Source organism: Corella eumyota, chromosome 5 (assembly GCF_963082875.1).
Source record: "Corella eumyota chromosome 5, kaCorEumy4.1, whole genome shotgun sequence".
Lineage (NCBI taxonomy): Eukaryota > Metazoa > Chordata > Ascidiacea > Phlebobranchia > Corellidae > Corella > Corella eumyota.
The window spans coordinates 6,125,689-6,140,944 of NC_137494.1; the positions used below are offsets into that span (position 1 = coordinate 6,125,689).

Genomic DNA, 15,256 nt, shown 5'->3' on the forward strand with positions numbered 1-15,256 from the left:
TTGATAATAAATTGGTAATTGTGAGCATGCTTTAACTACTTAATGATTGACTATTAATCCATCATTGCATTTTTAACATGAAAATGTGAACAATATTTGTTTGCAATTCGCACCATTTTTCAAATATTGATCAGCAGCCTAAACTCTTGCTTGCCCCAACCATATAAAATCAAACTAATTTAATGTGACAAGGCTTATAGTAACCTGGTAAGACTTTATGTGTAACTTTAATCTATCAATCATTAACTAGTTTATTTAGCTGGTTTATCATGGGCCGCATGCATGCCTATTAATTATAAAAACTTATATTTTATAGGTTAGTCTATCATATTTAAAGAATGGATTTAGAGTTTTTAACAAAAAATCAGCCCGAATTGGACCAAAAAACTAGTGTAGGTCGTTTTACTGGAAAATTAGCAGTTGTGACCGGCGGGGCATCTGGTATTGGATTTGCTACAGTTGAACGATTTGTTAACGACGGCGCTTCTGTTGCAATTATTGATATCAACGAAAGCGCCGGGCAGGCAGCATTAAACCATATTACAACTACGAAGAACCAAAAAGTGTTGTTTTATAACAATGACGTTTCTAAGAGAGACAAGTGTAAAGATACGGCCCTAAAAATATCGCAGGATTTCGACATGCCTATTCACTTTTTAATCAACAGCGCTGCCGATTTTAATTGCAAAGGTAAGTACAGCTGGTAACTAAATCAAACTGAAAACATGTTGGTAACATAGACTTTTTACAGGTTTAAATGGCACAGAAAAACATTGGAATAAATGTTGCATGGTCAATGTCGCTGGCTCTGTGTTCATGGTACAAGCGGTGCTTCCATATATGGCAAAAGGTATTATAGCTTTTTATATATTTTTTTAGGTGGAAAGGTTAAATGCGCTGCCTAAACATAGAGTAACATAAGTTACCTCGACCCAGTCTTGATTTGTCTTAGGTAGTTCGGTGTATTATAGATAATGCGTGTCCGATAGTTCAGCAGAAGTTCGTACCTTTTATACCGCCTTTACTCAAGGACGCTACAGCATGAGATCACTGGGGATTGAACCTCGGGCCTCAAGTAGTGTAGAAAGTTGCCTATTTCAACTAAATAAATCTTAAAGAGATTTTAAACCTACGCAGTTTGGTATGCTTTTAAATTCTATTTAGATGGGTCTGGTTCTGTTGTCAACTTTTCTAGCATAGCTGGTATTCGATCACAGCCAGGAAGGTGGACATATGCAGCTACCAAGGGCGCTTTAAAGACTTTGACTCGAAACATGGCTTTAGATTTGTCAGATGACAAAATTCGTGTTAATTCCGTTAGCCCTGGCTGGATTTGGTCGCCTGAGGTAAAACAACACTTATTATTTTTAAGTTAACAAACCTCATACCCGTGGATTATCTTCAAATAACAATTATGTCATAGTTTAGAATAACTTTTGTAATCATTTTATACCATTTTACAAACCAGATGAAAAAGGCGTCATCAGACGGTACCAAAGAAGCTGTGCATGCGGAAAATCTACAGCTTGTGCGAAGAAGTGGTTACACCTCTGAGGTTGCCGCGGCTGTAACTTTTTTATGTAGCAAGTATGTACCAAACACTATTTTCATTGATTTAGTTGTTACACTGATGTTAAAATATAACATAAATCAGAATACAAGCACATACTGTTTCTGATTTTTTAACTAAGTTTTTTAATTGGTTATAACGCACCTTTAAAGGGGTTTGGGTTAAATTTTTCTGGTTTAGATTATTAAATATTAAACCTGAAAAGTTGGTCTATTAACATCAGAAATAAATCATAAAAATATATATAATGTTTCCAGAGATGCATCCTTTATTAATGGCACCGATCTACTTACTGATGGTGGATTCAGTGTCATGGGAGCAGACGGATTCGGAAATAGCGCAGCTTTTGCTGGGACTAAAGAGTAGTGTTCAATATTAAATTCCTTGGCATGAATAAAAATCTTTTGCCATCCCTAGTAAAGTTAACTAAATAAAATAATTTATCATACTAAAAGTTTTTTATGTTTGTTACGTCCAACACTAGCAATTTTTTATCTGCCTAAAGTTTTTTTTGTCTGCCTATTTTGTGGTCCTTAAGCTGTTACATAGTATTTGTTTTCAAACTGTAAAAATTTTACAACAAACATTAAAAAAGCGTAGATAAACAGTATACATTTTCATTTTGCGCAGTTAAATCCCGCTGGTCAAAAGTCCAACCTGTTAGATAAAAGTTAATATTGAAACTAGTTAAGAAAATTAACCTGGTGTTTGTGCAGGACCTGTTATCCAGAATACACTATTTGCAAAAGATTATAATGACTGACCCTGCTTTGATTCAACTATAAAAGTAAAATTTTATTTTTCCTGACAGTAAAACTATCAAACTTTCAATATATATAAAATTGGATCAAATTTTTAGCAAAAAAATCAGCCAGGTTTAGAACAAAAAACTAGTGTAGGTCGTTTTAAAGGAAAATTAGCAGTTGTGACCGTTGGTGCCTTTTGGTATTGGTTTAGCCACCGTCAAAAGATTTGTAAACGACGGTGCTTCTGTTGCAATTGTTGATATACAAAAAGGGCCGGACAAGCTGCAATTAACCACCTTGCCACTGCAAATACAAAGAAAGTGCTGTTCTATCGAAATGATGTGTCAAATAGAAATACTTGCAAAAAAACAGCCATTAAAATTTCTCAAGATTTTAGCATCCCCATTTAAATTTTAGTAAATTGTGCGTTGTATTTTGGGTCACGAGGTAAGTAATTCATCATCAAAAAATTTGCATGCAAAAATAACTGCAATTTTTATGTTAACAGCGTTGGATAGCACCGAGGAAGTATGGAACAAAATTTGCCAAGTAAATATTGCAAGCACAGGATTTATGGTCCAAGCGGTATATCCGCACATGCCTAGAGGTATGACATTACGTGAAAAAGGATTAAATTTATTAATTCTCCTTTTTCCAAAATAAATTTTTTTATTTTTTTATTTAGATGAATCTGCTGCTATAGTAAACATCTCTAGTATAGCAGGTGTACGTACACAGCCGGTAAGGTGGACATACTCAGCTACAAAGAGTGCTGTCGCGACTGTCACTCGAAACATGGCTTTAGATTCGTCTGCGGATAAAATTCGAGTTAATTTCATTAGCTCTGGCTGGATTTGGTCGCCTGAGGTAACACTTATCCTAAGAATAACAATATTTTTTAGATATATATTATTAAACATATTTTTAATGTGTTTATCTACGTTCAGATGAAAAAAGCTTCAACCAGATGGAACTGTGAAAGGAATGAAAGCAGAAAATTTTCAACTTTTACGAAGATGTGGTTACACATCAAAAGTTATTGCATTTTTAACTATAAAATGTGAACACTGTATGTTTGCAATTCTCACCACTTTTCAAATATTGATCAGCAGCCTAAACTCTTGATTGCCCTAACCATATAAAATAATGCTAATTTAATGTGACAAGGCTTATAGTAACCTGTTAAACTTGATGTGTAACTTTAATCTATCAATCATTAACTAGTTTATTTAGCTGTTTTAACATTGGCCGCATGCATGCTTATTAATTACTTAAACTTATATTCTATAGGTTGGCAAAGTAGTCCATCATATTTTAAAAATGGATTTAGAGTTTTTAACAAAAAATCAGCCCGAATTGGACCAAAAAACTAGTGTAGGTCGTTTTAATGGAAAATTAGCAGTTGTGACCGGCGGGGCTTCTGGTATTGGATTTGCTACAGTTGAACGATTTGTTAACGACGGCGCTTCTGTTGCAATTATTGATATCAACGAAAGCGCCGGGCAGGCTGCATTAAACCACATCACAACTACGAAGAACCAAAAAGTGTTGTTTTATAACAACGACGTTTCTAAGAGAGACAAGTGTAAAGATACGGCCCTAAAAATATCGCAGGATTTCGACATGTCTATTCACTTTTTAATCAACAGCGCTGTCGATTTTAATTGCAAAGGTAAGTAAGTACAGCTGGTAACTAAATCAAACTGAAAACATGTTGGTAACTTAGACTTTTTACAGCTTTAAATGGCACAGAAAAACATTGGAATAAATGTTGCATGGTCAATGTCGCTGGCTCTGCGTTCATGGTACAAGCAGTGCTTCCATATATGGCAAAAGGTATTACAGCTATTTTCATATTTTTTTAGGTGGAAAGGTTGAATGCGCTGCCTAAACATGAAGTAACATAAGTTATCTCGACCTAGTCTTGATTTGTCTTTGGTAGTTTGGTGTATTATAGAAAATAATTGTTCGATAATTAAACTGCTGAATAAGTATTGGCTCAGCAGAAGTTTATACCGTTTATACCGCCTTACTCAAGGGCGCTACAGCATGAGATCACTGGAAATTGAACCTAGGACTTCATGTAGTGCAGAAAGTTTTCTGACCACTATACCACGCTGCCCATTTTAACTAAATAAAGCATGAAGAGATTTTAAACTTACGCAGTTATGTGTATGCTTTTGAATTCTATTTAGATGGGTCTGGTTCTATTGTCAACATTTCTAGCATGGCTAGCATTCGATCACAGCCAGGAAGGTGGACATATGCAGCTACCAAGGGCGCTTTAAAGACTTTGACTCGAAACATGGCTTTAGATTTGTCAGATGACAAAATTCGTGTTAATTCCGTTAGCCCTGGCTGGATTTGGTCGCCTGAGGTAAAACAACACTTTTTATTTTTAAGTTAATAAACCTCATACCCGTGGATTATCTTCAAATAACAATTATGTCATAGTTTAGAATAATTTCTGTAATCTGTTTATACCATTTTACAAACCAGATGAAAAAGGCGTCACCAGACGGTACCAAAGAAGCTGTGCATGCGGAAAATCTACAACTTGTGAGAAGAAGTGGTTATACCTCTGAGGTTGCCGCGACTATAACTTTTTTATGTAGCAAGTATGTACCAAACGCTATTTTAATTGATTTAGTTGTTACACTGATGTTAAAATATAACATAAATCAGAATACAAGCACATACTGGTTCTGATTTTTTGACTAAGTTTTTTAATTGATTATAACGCACCTTTAAAGGGGTATGGGTTAAATTTTTCTGGTTTAGATTATTAAATATTAAACCTGAAAAGTTGGTCTTTTAACATCAAAAATAAATCATAAAAATGTATATAATGTTTCCAGAGATGCATCCTTTATTAATGGCACCGATCTACTTACTGATGGTGGATTCAGCGTCATGGGAGCAGACGGATTCGGAAATAGCGCAGCTTTTGCTGGGACTAAAGAGTAGTGTTCAATATTAAATTCCTTGGCATGAATAAAAATCTTTTGCCATCCCTAGTAAAGTTAACTAAATAAAATAATTGATCATACTAAAAGTTTTTTATGTTTGTTACGTCCAACACTAGCAATTTTTTTATCTGCCTAAAGCATTTTGTGGTCCTCAAACTGTTACATAATATTTTTTTTTTCAAACTGTACAAAATTTACAACAAACATTAAAAAAGTGTAGATAAACAGTATACATTTTCATTTTGCGCAGTTAAATCCCGCTGGTCAAAAGTCCAACCTGTTAGATAAAAGTTAATATTGAAACTAGTTAAGAAAAAAAACTAGTGTAGGTCGTTTTAAAGGAAAATTAGCAGTTTGACCGGTGGTGCTTTTTGGTATTGGTTTAGCCACCGTCAAAAGTTTTGTAAACGACGGTGCTTCTGTTGCAATTGTTGATATAAACAAAAGGGCCGGACAAGCTGCAATTAACTACCTTGCCAGTACAAATACCCAAAAAGTGTTGTTCTATCAAAATGATGTTTCAAATAGAAATACTTGCAAAGAAACAGTCATTAAAATTTCTCAAGATTTTAACATCCCTATTTACATTTTAGTAAATTGTGCGTTGTATTTTGGGTCACGAGGTAAGTAATTCATCATCAAAATATTTGCATGCAAAAATAACTGCAATTTTTATGTTAACAGCGTTGGATAGTACTGAGGAAGATTGGAACAAAAGTTGCCAAGTAAATATTGCAGGCACAGCGTTTGCGGTTCAAGCGGTATATTCGCACATGCCTAAAGGTATGACATTACGTGAAAAAAGATTAAATTCGTCAATTTTCCTCCTTTAAAATTGAAATTTTTGTTTACTTTTTTGTTTAGATGAATCTGCTGCTATAGTAAACATCTCTAGTATAGCAGGTATACGTACACAGCCGGTAAGGTGGGCATACTCAGCTACAAAAAGTGCTGTCGCGACTGTCACTCGAAACATGGCTTTAGATTCGTCTGCGGATAAAATTCGAGTTAATTCCATAAGCCCTGGTTGGATTTGGTCGCCTGAGGTAACACTTCTCCTAAGAATAACAATAATTTTTAGATATATATTATTAAACATAATTTTAATGTGTTATCAACGTTAAGATGAAAAAGGCGTCACCGGATGGAACGGTGAAAGGAATGAAAGCTAAAAATTTTCAACTTTTACGAAGATGTGGCTATACGTCAGAAGTTGCTGGGGCGATAACGTTTTTGTGCGGCAAGTACGTGAATAAAATATAAAAGTCATTGACATGTCAGTTATATAATTTCTAGTTAATTAAGCCAGAAGACAACAATAAATTTAGTGACATATTCGTCCCAGACAGGCAAATCTTATAACAGATTTTTTTTCTGTCTCAATTACTTTTGTGTAATTTTTAGTTTTCTAAAAAAAATTTCAACGTTTTTTTAGGGATGCTTCGTTTATAACTGGCATTGATATGTTGGTCGATGGTGGTTACAGTGCAATGAGTGCAGAGGTATTTGGAGATCCAGATATGATTGCTGCGAACAAATCTTGATAAATAATTTTGTTGTGCTTGTAATAAGCAAAAACAAGCTTTGATAAATCACTTCGGTGTGCTTTAACAAGAAATTGGAAAATTCAAATAAAAATTTACATTTATTGATATAGCATATTTATTTAAAATATTGTTTTACTAATTTGTTTTAAATTTAATAAAAAATTGGGCTTTTTTATTCAATAAAACTTTAAACAACTCTAATAATTAAGGTAAGGAAATCCAAATAAAATGCAAACTATTCAACGGAAATTGCACCTTCTTAGTTTTAAATTATCACACCTTATTCTTAAAAAGAGCAAAATTGGTTGGCAAACTTATATTAGTAAGTTTTATCATTAGGATAAAGTAGTTATTGTTAAATATGCGTTTTATATTTGTTACATTTGGCAACCCTGAGGTTTTATAATCAGCCGTGCGTTTCACTTGATTGAAAGGTTTTTTAATACTTACCGTAATTTCATGGCTATTATTTTTATCGTTATGAATCTAGACTGATAGGCTATTTAAAAGTGATTTAAAGTGTTATATGTAATTACTACCTTTCCTACTGTGAGACTATTTGGAGTAGTGAACTGATACGTACGTTTTTTGATCCATAATTCGGGCTTGTGAATTTTCGGGTAATTACATTTTGCATTATTATTAAGTTATTCTGTGTTTATGTTTTGTACTAAATGTCTCTTTTACCTTTATCAGGAACTTATTGGGTAGTTTTATCGTCTGTGACGTATATTTTCATGAGCCAATATCTGCCATTTATTAGGTATTTATGCCTTTTATTGTTAATGTGCCTAATAGGGCTTTGCTATTACAGCCTTTTTCTTTACCTTACCTTTTCAATTGCTAATTACAGATTGCTTGAATTAACCACGATTACACAAGTTGACCTTTGTATCCATTGTATAAGTGGCTTGCTAAACGTGTCGGTAAGATGTGTTTTGACTTCGATATTCTCTGTATTATGTTTTTATTATGTGGTAACAATTAGTTATATTGTGATCGCTTATTTTTCTATAGCATTATTGACTATAGCTGATTTATTTTTTGTAGAAACTGTCAATGAACGAATGTGTTTGTGTGTGAACGAAATAAAATTGTTCATTCATGTGTGCGACTAAAAGCGGGGTCAACTTTAATAAAGCAAGAATAGTTCAATCAGTACAAATAGTCTTATGCTAAATACCCTCAGTGCATGGCCACTTAGCACTAGAAGAGAGGGCATTTAACATCGTTTCGACATGAGCATTTAAAATTTTTTGTTTATCTGCTCGTTCTGAGTAATCAATTAAAATCATGACTGAACAAGAACAATTTGATAGTGCTGCCGCCATGGGCAGGCTTAAGGGACTATATACTCGGGCTGAGAGTATTATGCTAAAACCTGATGGAAAAAGAGATCTAGAGTTGCTGTTACCTGAAATTGACAAAGCATACCGTGATATTCGTAAGCTGTGTGTTGATTTGGAGGAATCTGCTTTAGTGCCGGGCAGTCAGTTACGAGTTGTTGATTGGGCAACTGCCAAAACTGAGTTTGATACACGAGTAAGTGAGTGGCTCGAGCAATGTCAAACTCAAGCAAAGGAGCTTGTTGGTGTTGGGCCTGGTCCATCTGGGATAAAACCCCACTCGCAAAGTGGGGGGAGTCAAGTGTCATCTACTTCATCGAGAAGGGCAAGAGCTGCTGAGCTTCGATTGAACAAAGTAAAGATGGAGGCGGAAAACGAACGGAGGGAGGAGCAAGCTCGAAAGGAAAGCTATGAGAGAGAACTGAAACTCAAGAAGAAGCTAGAAGAGGCTCAAATGGATGCTCGAAAGGCACAAGAAGAGGCTAAAAGAGAAGCTTATGAGGCTGAGCAAAGAAATATTGAAATGCGCAATGAGCAAAAGAGACAGCTAGCGGTACAGGAAGCTACAAATGAATATCTAGATGAGTTGTCAAATGCATCAGGTAGCATAAGATGTGATGTTGTTTCGAAGAAGAATGTGGTAAATGTGCCTGCTTCTGTGAAAGAAATGACCTACCAAATGAAGGTTGAGCCAAGTTTATCTTTTTTGCAGTCCAAGAAAGATGTTGTAAGGGACAATTTAAATGAGAATTTCTATGAGCCTGTTTCACCTTATGGATTAGATGAGAAGAAAAGGTTGCGAGAAGAAGTTCAAGTAAATTGGTCTCCACCACAAGTCTTGAAAGGGCGTTGCAAAGAACAGTTTGGTGAGAGGTTTTTGCCAAAACCGAAGTTAGAAATGTTTAATGGAGATCCTCTGGAATACCGTACCTTTATAATGAAGTTTGATGTTCATATTGCTGTCAATGTAAATAGTGATGCTCTTAGGCTTGTGTACCTAATGCAGCACTGCAGTGAAGAAGTAAGGAGTGGGATTAAGCACTTTGTTGATGAGCCTAATGATGGGTATGTTAAAGCAAGGAGATACATGGAAAATGAATATGGGGCACCACATCGTATTGCATGTGCATGTGAATCAAGTCTGCTTACAAACCCAAATGTGCCAAGAAATAATCCAAAGGCACTTAGAGACTTTGCAATAAAAGTTAAAAAATGTGTAACTGCCCTACAGAATTACAAGTATGCTACTGTGCTGGACTCAGTGAAATTTATTACTTCCATTGCAAAGAAACTGCCAGAACCACTACAAGCTCAGTGGGTTGCATATTCTGCCAGGATTGAAAAACGAGATGGCAGGTATGCCATGTTCGAATGTTTTAATGAATTTGTTGGAGAGGCTGCCGATGTTGCCAATTCAACATTTGGGCGATCAATGTTGTTATCCACAACATCCAGGAAGTCGAATGATGCTGTTGTAAGATCGACAGTGCGAGTTCACAATGTAATGGTTTCAGATTCCGGAAAGAAAATTGGTTCAAATGTTGCTAGTTCATTGAAAGCTAACAGCAGGACATGTCATTATTGTTCAAAAGAACATTATTTGAGCCAGTGCAATAGTTTCATTGACTTGAGTCCGGAAGATCGGAGGGACTTTGTTCGTAAAAAACGTTTGTGCTTCAGTTGCTTTAGTTCCTTACATTTTCAAGGGGATTGTACGAAGAAGAAGGCATGTGCTGAACCAGGCTGTGGCAGTGACAGGCATCATAGGTTGCTGCATCTGTTTAGCCAAAGGCCCTCTCGAAGTGATGCTAAAGAGGTTACAGCAAACACCATGATTGTCCGAGGGGTAGCATGTTATTTAAATGTGGTTCCTGTGACTTTATCTTATGGTGAGAAACGCTTTAGCACTTATGCTCTAATTGATTCAGGGTCCACTGGGACCTTTTGTTTGCGTGAGGTTGCGGACAACCTTGGTTTAACAGGAAAGGCAGTGGAGATCATGCTGTCCTCATTTTTTGGGAGAGAAAGAAGGAAAACCTATTCCTATTCATTTACTGTGCAACCTTTCAAGGAGCAATTGCCAGTTTATCATGTTAAGGAGGTAATGTTGACCGATGTTATACCTGCAAAACCTAACAACCTTTCAGAGGCAAAGAGTAATTATGCATATTTGCGTGACTTTGAATTTTAAGCATATTGAAGGGGGAAGAGTAACAATGTTAATTGGTACAAATGTTCCTGCTATACACATATGCGAAGTTTTGGCTCAAGGTGTAAGCCAAGAGGATCCTATGGTGGTTAAAACTCCGCTAGGGATATCGTTGCTGGGTGGTAGATCGAACACGCTTTCAATGCAGGCGAATAATGCTGTGCTGGAAGAACTGGAGTCTAAAGTCATGTGCCCAGATGAAAGTTTTAATGTTGTGGCGGAAATAGGAAGAAACCAATCACGGGAAGATCGAAAGGTTTTTAAGGGTTTAGTAAATTCAGTGAAACTGAAAGATGGTCATTACTGTTTACCATTGCCTTGGCGTAATGATGAAGTTGTTTTGCCGGACAACCAGGTTTCTGCTCTCAGTCGTCTAAAATCTCTGGCCCGACGATTTTATAAGGATGACAAGTTAAAGAGAAAGTATGTGGAGAAGATGCAGCTTTACATTGATAGCAGGCATGCAGAAGTCGTTCCTGATGATGAGCTTCAGAATGCTAATCGGATATGGTATCTTCCACATCATCCAGTAGTGAACCCGCACAAACCAGAGAAGCTTAGAATAGTTTTTGACTGTGCGGCAGTGTGCCACGGTGTATCGTTAAATGATGAACTTATGCAAGGACCGGACTTGATAAGTTCTTTAGTTGGCGTGCTGTTGAGGTTTCGTCGTGATAGAATTGCTATTGCTGGTGACATTCGCCAAATGTTTCACCAGGTCTGTGTAAACAAGGAAGATTGTGATGTGTTTCGCTTTCTTTGGTGGCCGAATGGGGACATTAGCAAGGAGCCAGTCCCTCATCGTATGTTGGTGCATATATTTGGAAGCAGAAGCTCACCCTGTATAGCAGCTTTCAGTTTGTTGCAGAGCGCAAAGGATTTCGGCTCACTTTATAAACATGATGTAGCTGATGCTGTGAGGCATAGCTTTTATGTCGATGATTGTCTGATTTCGATGAAGGACGAGAACGAGGCAATACAACTTGTTAAAGGGTTAAGAGAAATGCTTCAACGTGCTGGGTTTGAGTTAACCAAGTTCATATCGAATAGTTCTTCAGTGTTGAATTCCATTCCAGTGGATGATAGAGTAACTAGTCCTAGTGAACGGGAGCTAGAGCATGATATGAATGAAAGAATCCTTGGAGTGAACTGGAATGTTCAGGATGATGCCTTTAAGTTCAAGGTTCAGTTAAAGGAGAACAGCTACACACGTCGTGGAATTTTATCAACATTAAACTCACTGTTTGATCCATTAGGCTTTGTGGCGCCTGTGACGTTGGAAGCAAAAATTATTTTGCGGGATCTTGTGGATCAGAACCTTGGATGGGACGACCCGATTGGTGAGCAAGAAGCTACAAGATGGGAAAAATGGCTTCTTCAATTACCCAATTTAGATAAAGTTAGTCTGGAACGGTGTGTTAAACCAAATAATGACATAGAAGTTACCAGGCGGGAGCTACATGTTTTCTCTGATGCCTCTAGTGATGGTTATGGCGCTGTGTCTTATTTCAGGTTGATTGATGTTGAGGGAAATGTGTTCTGTTCATTTCTAATGGGAAAGTCTTACTTAGCACAGCGCAATGTGCTAACAATTCCACGCTTGGAGTTAATGGCTGCTGTGGTTGCTGCTCGAATGCACAGTTTTCTAAAACGTGAGATGAAATTAGACGACTGTGATACAACCTTTTGGTGTGACTCACAAGCGGTGTTACATTGCATTCGTAACAGCAAGAAGAGATTCAAGATATTTTTCGCTCACCGGTTAAGCGAAATTGAAGAAACAACTGACATAAATGCATGGAGATTTGTGCCAGGAAAGTTGAACCCGGCAGATCAAGCATCACGTGGCATGACAGCTGTGTCATTTCTTAAGTCAGGAATCTGGTTGTCTGGTCCATCATTCTTAAAGCTTAGTTCAGATGCTTGGCCTGAACGAATGGCAAGTACAGTTGATGCATTTACTGATGGTGGTGTCATTAGATCTGAAGTTTTATGTCAAGTGGGGGTTGAGCTGTTGGCTCCTATGGATTGTTTGATCAACCGTTACTCTTCTTTGCATGCTCTGTTGAAGTCTACAGTGTGGTTGACTAGAGCCTGCCAATTTCTGTTGGATCGTTGTCATGAAAGAAGAGCCGGTTCAATAAATTTGAGTTCAATTTCTAAGCTGGAGCTGGATAAAGCTGAGCTTTCACTGGTGAAGTATGTTCAACGTCGATGTTACTCTGCCATGATGAACAGAGATATCAAGATTCGAGATGCAAAGACTATGCCTTTGTCTTTGAGAAAGTGTTCTCCAATAATACAAGATGGGGTTATTCGAGTAGGGGGTAGACTGGATTCAGCTCCAATCCCTTATGAACAAAGGCACCCTGCTATTCTTCCTAGAGACTCAAATTTGACAAGGCTTATTGTCATGAAATACCATTGTGAGACTGGCCACGCTGGATTGAATCACACTGGCTGTGCTTTACGTCAAAGATACTGGATTGAAAATGGCAGTTCTGCCATCCGCTACGTCTTAGATAACTGCCTTCATTGTCGTAGGAGGTTTGGGAGGCCTGGGCAGCAGTACATGGCGGATTTGCCGCCTGCGAGAGTCCAAGTGGGTGAACCACCTTTCACTCATACGGGTGTTGATTGTTTTGGTCCCATTGCGGTTCAAAGGGGACGCAGTTCAATTAAACGATGGGGAGTCATATTTACGTGTATGACGTCACGTGCAATACATTTGGAAGTCGCCTATGATCTGACAACGGATTCCTTTATTATGTGTTTTCGTCGTTTTATGCTAAGAAGGGGTTCTGTATCGCATATGTATTCCGACAATGGTACGAATTTTGTTGGAGCTGAAAGAGTGTTACGAGAAGCTGTTGCATCTTGGAACAAGATGTCTGGTGGCAAAGAGTATGAACAAAGTCATTTGATTTGGCACTTTAACCCACCTGGAGCCAGCCACTTTGGTGGAGCTTGGGAGAGGCTTATTCGGTCTGTACGACGTGTTTTGACATCCACACAAATAGGAAAATCACATACTGATGAGACGTTGTCATCTTTGTTTGTGGAAGTGGAAGCAATTATCAATTCAAGGCCACTTACTCCAGTTTCGTTTGTGCCGGGAAGTCAAAAACCGATAACTCCCAATGATCTGCTGATGGTAAATCCAGACAGAAATTTGCCAATAGTTTGTTCCTCCGAGAAGGATTCCTATGCTGTGCAACGGTGGAAGCAAATACAATTTTTAGCTGATAATTTCTGGAAAAGGTTTGTTAGTGAATACTTATCTACAATAAATCATCGAAGCAAGTGGCTTTTTGGACGAAGAAATTTTCAATACAATGATATTGTTCTGGTAATCGACAACACGATGCCGCGTTCACAGTGGCCACTAGGTAGAGTGGTAGAAGTCTATCCTGACAAACATGGTGTTGTACGAGCAGTTCAGTTACGAACGCAAAATTCCTACATAAAAAGGCCTATTGCAAAGCTGTGCCTTCTGGCCGAGTCCAAGAAGAGTGTTTCCTGTGATCGAGGAGCAGCGGAAGATGATGATAGCAGTGAGGGTGACTGCCCTGATGATGATCCTAGAGTTCGAGTCGAGATTCTGGTAAACGAGGATCCGGAGGAGGTCCAGGAAGAGAACAGTCCCAGTAAAGGGGCTGCTGAGTCGCTTTAAAGCGGCGCTGAATGACTTTTGTGTTTAAACGCATATGTGTTTTTGTAAATATGCACTCCTTTTTTTCGTTCATATTTGGGGGGAGTGTTAAATATGCGTTTTATATTTGTTACATTTGGCAACCCTGAGGTTTTATAATCAGCCGTGCGTTTCACTTGATTGAAAGGTTTTTTAATACTTACCGTAATTTCATGGCTATTATTTTTATCGTTATGAATCTAGACTGATAGGCTATTTAAAAGTGATTTAAAGTGTTATATGTAATTACTACCTTTCCTACTGTGAGACTATTTGGAGTAGTGAACTGATACGTACGTTTTTTGATCCATAATTCGGGCTTGTGAATTTTCGGGTAATTACATTTTGCATTATTATTAAGTTATTCTGTGTTTATGTTTTGTACTAAATGTCTCTTTTACCTTTATCAGGAACTTATTGGGTAGTTTTATCGTCTGTGACGTATATTTTCATGAGCCAATATCTGCCATTTATTAGGTATTTATGCCTTTTATTGTTAATGTGCCTAATAGGGCTTTGCTATTACAGCCTTTTTCTTTACCTTACCTTTTCAATTGCTAATTACAGATTGCTTGAATTAACCACGATTACACAAGTTGACCTTTGTATCCATTGTATAAGTGGCTTGCTAAACGTGTCGGTAAGATGTGTTTTGACTTCGATATTCTCTGTATTATGTTTTTATTATGTGGTAACAATTAGTTATATTGTGATCGCTTATTTTTCTATAGCATTATTGACTATAGCTGATTTATTTTTTGTAGAAACTGTCAATGAACGAATGTGTTTGTGTGTGAACGAAATAAAATTGTTCATTCATGTGTGCGACTAAAAGCGGGGTCAACTTTAATAAAGCAAGAATAGTTCAATCAGTACAAATAGTCTTATGCTAAATACCCTCAGTGCATGGCCACTTAGCACTAGAAGAGAGGGCATTTAACAGTTATCATTAAAAAACTTAAAAAAATTTAAACATTTGATTTACCTAAAATAGACATAACGTTACAGCGCTGCCACTTTTGTTGATATTTTGAGTGTGTGTGTATGCGCGTGCGCATGTTTGTCGTTCAAATATCAATGCGCGCGAAATAATAAATAGCTATGTTATGTGTTCAATATTTTGTATATTCTACTTCAGTTATTAAGATTTAGGTAAAAAAATAGGTTTAAAGGTTAAA

General features: G+C 37.0%; 4 protein-coding genes across 4 annotated transcripts; all 4 read left to right on the plus strand.

Moving 5' to 3' along the window:
- The first annotated feature begins 98 nt into the window (after nt 1–98).
- LOC145752746 (dihydroanticapsin 7-dehydrogenase-like) lies at nt 99–2,109 on the plus strand. The gene is made up of 6 exons (XM_082569078.1): nt 99–207; nt 317–690; nt 752–850; nt 1,165–1,346; nt 1,469–1,587; nt 1,828–2,109. The coding sequence occupies exons 2-6, from the start codon at nt 339–341 to the stop codon at nt 1,934–1,936; spliced, it is 861 nt and encodes a 286-aa protein (XP_082425204.1). The 5' UTR covers nt 99–207; nt 317–338; the 3' UTR covers nt 1,937–2,109.
- A 952-nt stretch (nt 2,110–3,061) lies between these two features.
- LOC145753364 (dihydroanticapsin 7-dehydrogenase-like) lies at nt 3,062–5,283 on the plus strand. Its single transcript, XM_082569776.1, has 6 exons — nt 3,062–3,183; nt 3,264–3,988; nt 4,054–4,152; nt 4,512–4,693; nt 4,816–4,934; nt 5,175–5,283. The coding sequence occupies exons 2-6, from the start codon at nt 3,637–3,639 to the stop codon at nt 5,281–5,283; spliced, it is 861 nt and encodes a 286-aa protein (XP_082425902.1). The 5' UTR covers nt 3,062–3,183; nt 3,264–3,636.
- A 23-nt stretch (nt 5,284–5,306) lies between these two features.
- LOC145753365 (3-oxoacyl-[acyl-carrier-protein] reductase FabG-like) lies at nt 5,307–6,979 on the plus strand. The gene is made up of 7 exons (XM_082569777.1): nt 5,307–5,333; nt 5,536–5,575; nt 5,672–5,908; nt 5,970–6,068; nt 6,150–6,331; nt 6,411–6,529; nt 6,721–6,979. Exons 1-7 carry the CDS (start codon nt 5,307–5,309, stop codon nt 6,827–6,829), a joined length of 813 nt encoding a protein of 270 aa, XP_082425903.1. The 3' UTR covers nt 6,830–6,979.
- Nucleotides 6,980–10,394: 3,415 nt separating this feature from the next.
- Nucleotides 10,395–14,060, plus strand: LOC145753366 (uncharacterized). Its single transcript, XM_082569778.1, has one exon. The coding sequence runs from the start codon at nt 10,395–10,397 to the stop codon at nt 14,058–14,060; it is 3,666 nt and encodes a 1,221-aa protein (XP_082425904.1).
- Nucleotides 14,061–15,256: the final 1,196 nt, after the last annotated feature.

Bases quoted from the DNA above. Each gene is read 5' to 3' on its own strand.
- LOC145753365 (XM_082569777.1), top strand. From the start codon at position 5,307: ATGAATAAAAATCTTTTGCCATCCCTA. The intron at 5,576-5,671 runs GTTAATATTGAA...GTATTGGTTTAG, and splicing joins GTCCAACCTGTTAGATAAAA to CCACCGTCAAAAGTTTTGTA. The intron at 6,530-6,720 runs GTACGTGAATAA...ACGTTTTTTTAG, and splicing joins ATAACGTTTTTGTGCGGCAA to GGATGCTTCGTTTATAACTG.
- LOC145752746 (XM_082569078.1), top strand. From the start codon at position 339: ATGGATTTAGAGTTTTTAACAAAAAATCAGCCCGAATTGGACCAAAAA. The intron at 691-751 runs GTAAGTACAGCT...GACTTTTTACAG, and splicing joins TGCCGATTTTAATTGCAAAG to GTTTAAATGGCACAGAAAAA. The intron at 1,347-1,468 runs GTAAAACAACAC...TTTACAAACCAG, and splicing joins GCTGGATTTGGTCGCCTGAG to ATGAAAAAGGCGTCATCAGA.
- LOC145753364 (XM_082569776.1), top strand. From the start codon at position 3,637: ATGGATTTAGAGTTTTTAACAAAAAATCAGCCCGAATTGGACCAAAAA. The intron at 3,989-4,053 runs GTAAGTAAGTAC...GACTTTTTACAG, and splicing joins TGTCGATTTTAATTGCAAAG to CTTTAAATGGCACAGAAAAA. The intron at 4,694-4,815 runs GTAAAACAACAC...TTTACAAACCAG, and splicing joins GCTGGATTTGGTCGCCTGAG to ATGAAAAAGGCGTCACCAGA.
- LOC145753366 (XM_082569778.1), top strand. From the start codon at position 10,395: ATGTTAATTGGTACAAATGTTCCTGCTATACACATATGCGAAGTTTTG.